The following is a 12,810-nucleotide window of genomic DNA, read 5'->3' as shown; positions in this document are numbered from 1 at the left end:
TTGTTTTAATTGATTCTTATTAAATCTCTCTCAGGTTACCAAGCCTCAAGTCTCCTGACTGATTGTCAATCTAATGGATCAAGATTATATTTAACTTTGCAGCATTTTTTCCAATTATATGTTTTAATTATCTGCAAAGGAAAAGATCTATAAAGTTGAAAATAACCGCATGTCTCCTCAAAGTGCAGTTTAACAAACAGGCTCTTCCTTGGCCCTCTTAATTCCCCTAATCCTCCTTTCTGAGTCCTCTGCTTTCCCTCCTCGACCAATGCCTTCAGGATCTCTTTGAAATTATGAAATTCCTCTGCGTCATTTCTATCAAAACCTGCTTCTAGAGAAACAATTGTGCAGTTTACTCTTGTCCTTGTCTTGAAAGAATGTTAGGTGTCAGTGAACAGAAAATAGAGAGTTTTCTTTGTTAGTGTCTTTAAGAGTACCCAGGAAGCCACATCATTATATATAAGGTCAGCCCTGAAATTTGATTAGAAACCGTTGCGCACCACACCCAAGATGAGTGTCCTTGATTTAGTTTTCAAACCCTGTATTTATGCTTATATTCTTGAGAAACATGTTCCAGAACCTTATAATCACATAATTCATACAGGATATTTTTCTAAACCTTCTTTGCTTTTCTTCAAATTAACTTGTATCTTTTAGAGTAACAGGACTTTACCAGAAAAACTGAAAGAAAAAAAAAAAAATGAACACCACTGAATTGCAGGTTCCACTGCAAACATATAACTCATTCACTAAGTTATATGATATAATATCATGATCTTTGAAATTTTTAGGATGAGAACTAATATCATGGTCTTTGAAATTTTTAGGATGAGACCATGAATTCACCATTGCATAAAATGGAAAAGATCAAAATCATCATGCAATATGAGCCTCAGATTTAAATGTAGTTACCAAAACATTAATGATCATTCTAACAATGTCTGAGACCCTTAGGATGATGGGGGTTGTTACTGTCCCGGAATGCTTTTGCAGCTTTGGTGTCAGGAAACAGGATTGATTTTGGAAGCTGTCCATCAGGATATTTCTAGTATTTACTCATGCAACAAAATTTATGAAGCACCACCTATGTGCCAGACATTGGATTAGGTGCAGGGGACATGGCAATGAGCAAGACATAGTCTTTACCTCAAGGAACCTGGAGTCTGTTTAACCAATATGCAGAGTAGACCCACATTTGTAAGAAGTAGACCATCTCCAGTGTGGTTAAAACGGAGACACGCAGAATGAATTTGCCCCCCTCAATAGCTTATTCACAGGCCCTGTCATTGTGAATGAAATGTCCCTTTAGTCATGTCTTTGGGTTAATGCCTTGAAGACTCCAAGTTTAAAAACAGCAATGACAAAAGCAGTAGCAATAGTTGTAGCTCCTTACTGAGCACTTACTTAAGATGTCAGGCCTTGTAATTCATGCCTTATTACCATATAATGATCCCAACAATTGTATGAAGTAAATGTATGGAATTCCCATTTTACAGGTAGAGAGACTGAACACTTGTTAAGCAACCTTTCCCAGCTTCCCGTGGCTGGTTAGCACTGCACCTGGGAGCTGAGCCCACAGACTCACACCTGGTGCATTTCATCACCTGCACAATGCTAAACTGCAAACACATTTAGCTAGTAGTCATTATCACCTTAATTAGATGATTTGATTAACTATTTTATAGTATAAGTTAATTTGTTCATTTATAATAAATTCGTGTCCTGGATTTATTTGACCAGCAACCTGGGCCCTGAGTATTGTAGTTAAGACACAAAACCAATACACCCAGTATACTGAACTAGTTCTAAAAGGAATGGAAAGATCTGGAGGGCAGGTGTGGTTGAAGATTCGGATATTGATAGCTCTCTGCTGCCACAGGAAAAGGGCAGTGAAAGGAACCTAGAAACTTGGGCAAAAGTGAGAATGGATATCTCATGAAGAAACAGAAAGAACCAAAATGTTTATGCCTCCTAAACAATTTTGCTGAGGGCCAGCCTTATGCAAGATGATCTCAGCCAGTCATCTGTATCATTTTGGCCAGGCTTTTTATTATAGGGCTCAGCTAGTCTAGTATCTTCTTCTTTTCATCAACCCTGAATCCATTCCAATTGCCTCTCTAAACCAGGGAAAAAAGTGGGGGGGGGCAGTGGTGCCATAGGGCATGATTGCAGAGATTGGCTATGTCTTGATATTTTGATAGAGTTTACAGAAGATTTGAGACTGTCTTAGACACACGAGAGAGAGGATAGGGAGCAGGTTTGCTAAATAAGAGGGATGGGACAGCAAATGGACAGCAGGTAAGCTGTGAGGTTTAGCACTCTCACGTCTAATCCAAGACAGTTTGTGAGCATTCCTTTGCTCTTTTCATCTTTAATTTCTGTAAAGTATACACCACAGCTAGGGTACTCTTTGCTTCTCTTTTGAATTCCAAGATGACGCCATCATCTGCCCAGTCTTCCCAAATTGTCATCTTGGATTCCCCTCTCCCCAACCATCTCAAAGTCCTGCCTTCTGGAAGAAGCGCCACTGCCCTTCTCTGTCCATCTGGCCCACCACTGTCCACATCTGGATTACAATGTCAGCCACTAACTCATTTCCCTAATTCTCCAATCTCGTCTCCACACCATAGCTATGACAACCCTAGAAAGCCTCTTGCTCAAAACTTTCTCCTGGCTCTCAAGGGTCCTTAGAGCAAAGCCAAGTTCCTTAACATAATACACAAAAAACCTCGTAGTCTGGCCCCGCTGACCTCTGCAGCCCCGAGTATCTCCCTGCCCTTCCTGTCTCACCACATTGCAGCTCTACAGAGAGCTCTGCATGCCTCCTCCCTGAACCTCTGTCCAGCTGCCCCTTGGCCAGGAATGCTCTCTCTGCCACCTCTTTCCTCCCGTGGAAAGTCCCATATCTCCTGCTCAGCCTGGCTCACTTCGCCCAGGGCACCACCCTAACTTCTAGACACCAGATGCCTGCTTCCCCTGCTGTGAGGAGCCCTCCTAAAGCACGCTGCACTGCCCCTCACCACCCTGAATTGTAACAGCCTGTTCACTTGTCTGTGTCCCTCATTAGACTTTAAGCTCCTTGAAGGCATAGACCATATCTGGTGCACCAGTTGAATTCCTAGCACCTAGAGCAATGCCTGGCACAGGGTAGGTGCTCAGTGAACACACATTGAATTAATAATAAGGGAATGGGGATAGGTTTTACCCTTGGAGTTAGTGGTCAAGTTGGTGGGATGGAATCCTTGTTCTGTTGCTTATCTGTGAAGTCTGTATGATTCTAGGGACGAAAGGCACCCCCGGTCTCCATCAAAGCACACACGAGGGGTCCCACACACTGCTGTTAGTAACTGTGGTTTCCTGATTCCCTGGCACATGAAGTGGGGAGAGGAGACAGTGCTATCTGAACAGAAGTCCTCTCCCAGACCCTGGCCAAAGGGATCCTCCTCTTCCTTAGAAATCAATGGAATGTATATTCATATTCTTTAATAGGAAAGTAAAAATGAATACAGTTTTTTGGAAGTGCCTGTATTCTCAACTGACTATAAATTCAGGAATGACGATTAAATGGCCCTAATGTTTGATCTAGAAAAGTACTCTGCAGTCACCAAGAATTTATCTTAAACTGACTTGAACCACAGTTTATTCCACGAGACAATTATATAAACTCTCTCCTGGGATTATATTGATAAAAATTCTACATCCTCTCTGGCTTGGATATATTTACAGGTGAACCACGTTAAATTCAATTAAGCACTGGTTTAGAACACCTTTCCCACTCCAGTACTCTTGCCTGGAAAATCCCATGGACGGAGGAGCCTGGGAGGCTGCAGTCCGTGGAGTCGAGACTGAGCGACTTCACTGTCACTTTTCACTTTCATGTATTGGAGAAGGAAATGGCAACCCACTCCAGTGTTCTTGCCTGGAGAATCCCAGGGATGGCGGAGCCTGGTGGGCTGCCGTCTATGGGGTCACATAGAGTCGGACACGACTGAAGTGACTTAGCAGCAGCAGCAGCAGAACACCTGTATGCTTGAAAATAGAAAATAACGTGGAGATGTAATCTTTCTCTACGGTAACTAAACCCACACATGATAATGTGAGCAAACAATCACTGAAAATACAGTGCAGAGTTGAAATGCAATGTAAATCCTCAGTGAAATTAAACTTCTTTAGCAGTGAAGATTGTCACTAGAAGCTTAAGCTATAAAAATTGAGAGTTTCATCTGTTGGTTTAAATCATAAAAAATTGTCCTAACAATGTGTAGAGCATTTACTGTGGAATCTCAGTAAATATAAAACATAGTAGCCAATATCATTAAAGCTTAAAAATCTAATGAGCCTAAGTTATAAAGAACCAAATGACAGTGGCAATTTCTTTTTGTTCAGAACTGCAAATAGAAACCCCATGCCTGCAATAAGAATACTGAGAACAGGAGAATTTTTATAATCTGAAAAGCAGCACAATGCAACTGTAGAAAACAAACCTTGAAAAATAGGTTACCTTTAAATAAGAATCGTATGTGATGCATAGTTTTCAGTTTTCTTACACACCTTCCTCATGCGCTGTTGACCCAGCGTTCACTGTGAGCACAGGTGTGCTGCGTTTTTCACAATGAGACGAGACCCAAGGAGGGTAGAAAGAGGTGCAGCAGTATTGCGGCTCTTCTGTTGTCTTGTATGAGCATGGTTGTGCTTCCTAAATAGTTCTGAGTGTTAACATTTGTGTTGAACAATTGAAAACACTTGATTCACTCATGGAAAGTGTTGTTTTGTGGGATCATGAGTATGTCTGTCTGTCTGTGGGCTGACCATCCGAATGTGTATCACTGACTTCCATGAGGCCCCTGTGTGCCTTAGGGTGACTCTAGGTTGCTACATAATACATTTAATTCTTGCCTGATTCAAAAGGTCAACCTCAGCAAAGAGAAAATTCCAGTTCTGCCACTTAGCATTTCTTTACCTGGCAGGCTCTGCTCAAGCCTGTGCCTTTCATTACGTCCCAAAGTTAGGGATAACTGCTAATGATCATTGTTCGGCGGGCGGTGGACAGGGGGGCGAGGTTCTCTTCTAATTTCTATTAGCATGTGCCCATTGAAACAGTAAACTGAAGTTTTATTCTACAAAATTATGTCATGGGAAGTTGGTGCTCTAAGGTGGGATGCGGGATGGTAGATAGTATTCTCCCTTTTCCCTAGTCTATCATTGAAATAGATTTCTATAAGTCAGAACCTAGTATATTTGTTTGCTGTATATATATACTTTTAAGGTGGAAATCAGAGTGAAGTTGTAACCACTGGAAAATATACTTATTTGTTTGGTAAATTTGCTGCCCTCTACTGTTCAAAACGTTTTTTAAACAAATGTTTTCTCTTAAGAGAAGCTTCTGTCTCCCCTTAACAAAAATAAAGTATCGTACATGAAAACAGAGATTATAAAATCAAGAATTAACAATATTATTAAAGGTGTAGCATGAGAAACAGCGAGATTTGAAAAAGTTAAAGATTATTCTCCTCTGGAACCAGTACTGGGCCTCTTACACACAGAACAAAATTACTGGAAAATTCTAATATCATTTACCCTAAAAATCAGCTCCAGTCAAACTATTCCACAACATGCCTACATGCTGCAGCTATAATCTAAATGATAATTGGAGAAAAATAATATTTTAGTACAATCAAAATCTCAATGACTACTTTTGCACTATCGACTCAGAAATAAATTGAAACAGGTTTTTTAATTAAGGAAATGGTAAATTAGTTACCAGAATATTTTCTGTCCATTTCATTACTTCTGAAATGTAAACCAAACATAATGCTTACTAAAAGGAGAATACATCTCAAGATATCTGCAGCATTTTTCATAGTAATCATACAGTGTTTTCCATAATGTTATAATAGTAAAGGATAACAATATTTGAAAAGAAAGAAGTCTCAGCACTGTGTTTGTCCAGGCACAAGCTTTGTGACACTGCCATAACTAGTATCATAGTGTGTTTTGACTCACTTAGCACCCCATCGTAAATGTGTTACAAGGTTACTACATGGTCTTTATCACTTTGTTCATCACATATTTTGGGTATTGTAGGCCATTTCACTCTTCTGTTATGATGTCTCAGACTTTTTCTATCACTGCCTGTAACTACTATCACAATCTCAGAAAATACTGAAATAAAAAGCACATCTGTTAAAAGACTTTGGATATAATTGATTATTAAATACAGACCGTGTGTTATTAACAAAACTACTGGGAATGCAACAGGCCAACAAAACACTTGGACAAGCGAGGCTCCAACATTGGCTTCTGTTCGAATATGGCGTACCTCAGAGGTTGTAGAGCACTTCTTCTGGAGCTGACGTGCAGTTACTCAGTGCGGGTCCTTGAGAGCTTTAGGGATTGGAAGAGAATATAAGGATCCACTTTGAGGCCGTGAGCACATCACAGACCTCTTGGACTATGTCCTCTCCTGGCCCAGGTGAATGGCTTTTAGAAAACAGGAGCTTTTTTTTCTCCCGACTTAAAATACTATCATCCAGCTGCTCCACATTTAATTAGTGTCATGTAATGGAGCAGGAAATGCCAACCCACTCCAGCACTGTTGCCTGGAAAATCCCACAGACAGAGAGGATCCTGGCCGATTACGGTCCATGGCGTCACAAAAGAGCCAGACACAACTTAGCCGCTAAACAGTGAATTCTCATAAAAGTCATAACCCACACGTAGTACTTTAAGCATCCCTTTTGAATGTAAAATCAGCAGCCTGAATCAGTCTGGTCAGGCATGTATTATTTAAAAGCATTAAGGATATTGCTGGGTAAAGTAAATGCTCTTTTTTTTTTTTTTTTTCTGTTATCAAAGCAATTGTATATATTTTCTGAACCTGCTTATATTTAACAGTCCTAGTTTTTGTGCCTTAAATATGACATTCAGAAACCACTGGAGAGGTGAAAGTCAACTATAAAAAAATTTTTTTTTCAGTTTTTCTCTAGAATGTTAACCAGGGTTGGATTTTCTCTCTTCCCCAACCCTTGACTGACCATATGAAAAACCCCTCCCCACCCACATCCATGTCTCTAGCTCAAGGTGGACAGGTAGGTGATACTTGGGGTATCATAAAACGTGACCTTTCTTCGCTTTGTGAAGGCTCTCCACACTGTCTTCAGTGTTCTGGATCAGTCCTAAATTATCTGGGGGCCCCTGGGGCATTTACTTTCCTGGAACGTTTTCTTCTGCCTGACTTAAGGCAGGGCACGACGCACTGCTAGCTGGCGTCCTGTTGGCTCCCACCAAGAACCTCTATCTAATGAATCAGTTTGTCCTTCACCCCTTTTTCTTGCAGCCCCCTCTCCCAACCACTCCGACACCTGTTCCAAGGGACCCTGGCCGGAAGCCTATTTCTATGTCACCCTGCGGAGAAGTAACTGGTAGCCCCTCCCCTCCGCCCAGGACCAGTATCCCCGCACCAAGCCCGTGCGCCCCGGCTCTCTCCCCCATCCGGGTGAGCTCCTTCCTTCTTTAACTCACGCCGTCCGTCGGGAAGTTCAGGTGTAGCCCTTGTTCCCCAGAAGCTGAGAAGATAATCAGAGGCTGGCTACTCACCGTCACCCCCCACCTTGCTGCCCTTTTCTCTCCCACTGAGACTTCCGGGTTCCTCATGTCCAGGGCCGCTAACAATCTCCCAGCACTGCTCACTCCTCCCCCGACATTGTATCTCTTCCCACGTACCCCCCCCCCCGCCCCCCGCTTCCCTCCCCGAGGCTCTCCAAGTGCCTGCACCCAAGTCAGCTGTGAGCAGAAGGCAGGCTCACTCACTGGCACCCCTGAGGGCAGGGGCGATGGAGGCACTCGCCCAGAAGAGCTACCTGGGGACGGAGTTGAGCCTGTTTTAATACCTTGCTGGGCTATCAGTGCTCAACCTCACTGTCACAGAGAGTCTGTCATAGTTTATGCGTCCAGCTAAGGAGAAAACCAGAAATGATGGCAGAGAAAACAACGAGGGCCTAAGTGACGCCCTCGAAGCTAAACCTTCATATCCTAAAGTGACTCATTTTACTTTACCTCCTCTGTTCTCTCTGGCTGAGATTTGTTGGATGAAAGTTGATGCATGTTTATGTGCGAACGTGTGTGTTTTTCATGCCTCACAGCGTTGCCCTCACTTAGCTCAGTGTGACTTTTCCTTCCCTTTTCCTTCACATCTGCTCCAGACTGATCGCATAAATCCAGATGACATAGATTTAGAAAATGAGCCCTGGTATAAATTCTTTTCAGAACTGGAGTTTGGACGCCCGGTAAGTGAGGCTAGACTGTTAATATAAAACAATTAGGAGAATGTTGTTTGATTTTTAAAACATAATTGTTATCAGAAGAGATAGGTGTCATTTAGAGAATAAGAGCTGAATTCTATAGACACCAAAAACCACTGAAAAAAGTATATTCTATATACACAAATTTGGTACAGCTTAGCTCACACTTACTTCTCTACCAAATGGTTAAACATGTTCAGACACTGCCTATATAGTTCTTTTTTTCCCCCACCAAATCATACATTAGGATTACTTTATATCGAATTGCAAATTCAAAATGTTGAACCAGTATCTGTCTTCCCATAGTCAGACAATTCTTGATAGAAGATTTGTATTTGTTTACAGTCCATTTAGGTCTAATTCAATCAGAAGAGCATCCCGTGAAATTTACGATAATAAAAATTACTATGATGATAGCTTCTGTTTGCTTTGGAATCACCAAGCACCTGCAGAGGGCCTGTTCTGTGTGATCTCAGAGAGACCTCACAGCATCCCTCCAGTAAGAAAAAGCCAGAGGCCAGAGGGTTAATTAATTTGCCCAAGATAGCAACTGGCAGAGTCAGAAGTTAATCCCAGACCTATCAAAAAACAAACAAAAAACAAACATCCTGGGAAATCCCTACTATAATATACTGCTAGAATATCACCACCATAAAATATCTCATTTGGTCTTAGCATGAAAAGAAAGGGAAAAACAAGGAAACCCTGTGGACCTTGATTTCCCCTCCTGCTACTGAAAATCACAACATCTCTAGTCCCCAAAACCCCACCAATAAGAATTGCTTAGTCTGGGATAAAGAGTTGACCCAAGCTTCAAATAACAATTTCCTCTATCAACTCAAATTTTATTGGGGAAGTGCAGATGCCAATAGCCGTGCATTTGATGTCTGTCAACTACACAGTTTTTATACTTTCATTGGTGTTTCTGAATTTTACATGCCTGAAGAACATACTGAATGCACTGCACAGAAGTTTTAGTAAATCTTTCTTTTATCATATCATGCACTGATTTATACACTCATATACTGACCGTGTATTATATACTAGGTGGTTATAGTGGTTAGTTCCTTTTATCCATTAAAATGCAAAGGAGACTTGATTAGACTCATTATATCTTATTGAACTGGATCAAAAGTGACTGTAAATGAATATAAACCAAATATTTTTTAGAATTTCTATAAGTAATAGGAAGAATATTTTCCCTAATTTGTATCTAAGTATTCACATAAATTGGGCTTCCCAGGTGGCTCAGTGGTAAAAGAATCCACCTGCCAATGCAGGAGACCTGGGTTCGATCCCTGAGTTGGGAAGATCCCCTGGAGAAGGAAATGGTGACCCACTCCAGTATTCTTGCCTGGGAAATTCCATGGACAGAGGAACCTGGTGGGCTGCAGTCCATGGGATCACAAAAGATTAGGACACAACATAGTGACTAAAACAGCAAAAACTCACATAAATGCATTTCACTTTAGAGAAAAAAAATTTCCCAGCTTTAATTTAAATGTGTTGTCATTACTGTTGATTATAGACAGTTCACAGGGGATAGAACCAATTTCTGTTCTGAGCCTAAATTGTCACCATTTTTCTACAATCATTTTCAGCTACACGTGGAAACTCACCAGCATGCTATCCACCTGCTCCTTCGGTGTTTCTTTAATGTACCTTGCATTCCTCTGCGGCTAGAGACTAGGAGTGCTAATTTTGGTTTGATGAAATGAGTTTATACTAATCAAATCACTCGTGATTTTGCCCAGTGCTTGAAAATATTTGCGAGCATTGCACTCCTCCTCCTGGGCCCCCGGCCCCCGCCTCGCCGTTTTGCTCCGTTCGTGTCGCTCTTTTGTGTGTATCTGATGCTGTCGGCCAGGCTCTAACGGTTGTCACCTTTCCCACATGGTCATTCCTTGCTGCCATTGATTCTCCTCCATTCCATCTCTACACTTCTGCTTATGTGGTGCATCTACACCCAGCCTCCCAAAAAGGCTCTGGACTATGTTCAAGATCATTCTCCTCGTGTTTCCAATGAGGTAAAAAAACAAATTACTTTCTTTTTCAGATTTCTTTCTTGGGCGCTGTTACTGTGATTCTGAACATTCATGTTTTACAAGTCACTAAAGTATCTATAACCTGTTTTTTAAAATCTATCTTTGCACCATTGTGTTGTATCCAGTATCACTGCTTGGACATTAATTACATCACAGTTGTTGGCTCTTTAGGTGAACAATCATGCCAATCGCTACTTTCAGGTGAACTATTCAATGCATCCTGGTATCTGAGTGTGATAATCAAAAAGCATTATTGCTTATATCTGATTATACTGAATAAAATACTGCCGGAAATCTCCTCAGAGCCATTTTATCATCATGCTTGGAGGTACAGAATGACAGTTTAGACTCTTAGATGATCAGATTTTTTTTTTTGGTTGCCATACTATGTGGCACAAGGAAATTCCCTAATCAGGGATCAAAATCACATCCCCTATGGTGGAAACATGTAATCTTAACCACTGGACCACTGGGGAAGTCCCATAATCAGATTTGTTATGTCTCATATATTCCTAAAATTTATTTCAATTCTTTCTTTTTCACAGATACAATTTCTAGATTTTAACATCAGATAAAATCAAGAATAGGACTGACAAATAATTGGCACACGTGTTACGACTTCCTAGGCAAACATTACTACGCCCTTGGCAGACATTACGGATCCTTCTCAATGCTATGATCCAGGAAGCCACTATAATAGATTAGATTACCACTGGCACATGAGATGAAATGTATTTTCCATCTCTGTATATGATGTTCATGACAATCTGATACATAAAAAAATATTATGCCTGGCAATGTAAAGTATTATTTGAATTAGTCAAAAAGAGTATAAGAAATTATACAGAGCCAAAAGCTTCTTTTTTGCAAAGAAGAATGAAATTATTTTGGAAAGTAGATTTAGGACTCATTAATAGACATAAACAAAAGTGATGGTGGTTTAAACATTAGCTAATAAGAAACAAAAAACCTCCCGTGGGAATTTACAGTCGCAGCTGGATGAGAGCAAAGTGAATGAACTGGCTTTTGCAGTAGTTTTTACATAGTAGTTTCTCTGTGATCCTAAATAAATTAAAGAAACAATATTTTCATCAAAAAGTCTTAATTCAATTAAATATATTCAATTAGAAAATAAAACTAGTAGGAGACCTCCTGTGGGATGTACTACTGACACATGATGGTGATAACTGGAATTGCAGGCACAGTTGCAGGAGAAGATACCCAACTATTTAGAGCAATCTGCAATTCCAATGACTCTCCCTGAGGTATGCATCAGAGTGTATGTTAAAACAGAGAAGTGTATAAATATTTATATATTAAATAAAAAGTTATATAGAATCTGAAGAAAGAGTATCATTTCAACATACAAACAAAGGATTTACTTCAGAATTCGATAAGGTCACATATTTCTCTTAGATATCCTGGCCAAATATTTCCAGGATATTATTAAGACAGTTCATTGAGAACTGAGATGGAATTCAGAGATCACCATGTCTAACCCACTCATTTTTCAGTCAAGAAAGGTAGAGTCCAACTATTTTAAGAAATACATTCAAAACTAGATGATAATATGATGGCAAATTAAAGATAGAAAACATCTCCTAAACTTCCTTTATACCATACTTCTTAGCACTTCCAAGAGATGTACTAAGAACTAAAACCTTTTAGATACAAATTATTTGTTTTATTTGTTTATACTATTATACAAGTTATACTATTCCTTAATAATTATAGATTTCTGTAAAATACATTTCTATAATTAATATTACATAATAATACTTGGTGTAAAAATAGTAGAAAATTAATTTATGCATTCTGTAATGTTAATGATAGTGATGAAAATATCACATATAGACGCACTTGGATATTTAAACTGATTTTCATCTTCTCTTTGGGACTGAGAAGAGGGTGTTATTTGTTCTGATAGCATATTAACTATATTATTAATTTCACATCATGGTTTTTCAGTGTTAAAAAATACTCTGATAAGGTACTGAATTCTGTCTCTAATAACCTCATGTAAAACATTTCTGGTAAAATTTGTAATTGATTGAACATCAACCTAGCTACCATTTTTTATTCAGTGCCTAGTATATGCCACGAATAACACATTTTTAATCCATAAGTATAAGTGAGAAACTGACATTAATAAGAAACAAGTAAGGATTTTTAAGCAAAGTTTAACCACATGATCACTTAGACTCAATGTCTGTACTTTATTAAATGCCCTTCATTTGGGTGTATTAAAATAATGGTAAAATGTAAATACTCAGTACATTATAATAGATAAAACAGGTACCTCCTCTCTGAAGACAATTTCCATTTCAGAATGAGTACCAATCATATACAAAGTTTTCTCTTAGTCATCTATCTAAACTTCTTATTGCTTCCTTATAATTTAATACTGAACCATTTCCTTTGAGCATACATCACAATACTGGTTTCAGTTTATTTTACCTTGTGGA

At 39.6% G+C, this 12,810-nt stretch overlaps 2 protein-coding genes across 16 annotated transcripts in view; one reads left to right on the top strand and one right to left on the bottom strand.

Annotated features, from left to right (window-relative positions):
* SORBS2 (sorbin and SH3 domain containing 2) overlaps positions 1–12,810 on the top strand; it is a 211,773-nt gene that overhangs the window by 150,184 nt on the left and 48,779 nt on the right. For 5 of the 15 annotated variants that reach the window (XM_019953352.2, XM_070781555.1, XM_070781554.1 and 2 more), the window contains 2 exons: positions 7,337–7,495; positions 10,271–10,327. The exons of 4 other annotated variants lie outside the window; for them this stretch is intronic. In XM_019953352.2, the coding sequence (XP_019808911.2) occupies positions 7,337–7,495; positions 10,271–10,327 (216 nt within the window). Of the gene's footprint in view, positions 1–7,336; positions 7,496–8,201; positions 8,286–10,270; positions 10,328–12,810 lie in introns of all 15 variants that reach the window. 6 more of the 15 variants (XM_070781560.1, XM_070781553.1, XM_070781551.1 and 3 more) reach the window with 3 other exon arrangements.
* Positions 1–12,810, bottom strand: part of TLR3 (toll like receptor 3) — a 373,039-nt gene that overhangs the window by 337,607 nt on the left and 22,622 nt on the right. The window lies entirely within an intron of this gene.

The sequence above is a fragment of the Bos indicus genome, chromosome 27 (genome assembly GCF_029378745.1).
Source record: "Bos indicus isolate NIAB-ARS_2022 breed Sahiwal x Tharparkar chromosome 27, NIAB-ARS_B.indTharparkar_mat_pri_1.0, whole genome shotgun sequence".
Taxonomy (NCBI): domain Eukaryota; kingdom Metazoa; phylum Chordata; class Mammalia; order Artiodactyla; family Bovidae; genus Bos; species Bos indicus.
The sequence above is the reverse complement of the archived record's forward strand: the minus strand, read 5'-3'. Positions and strand labels throughout refer to the sequence as shown.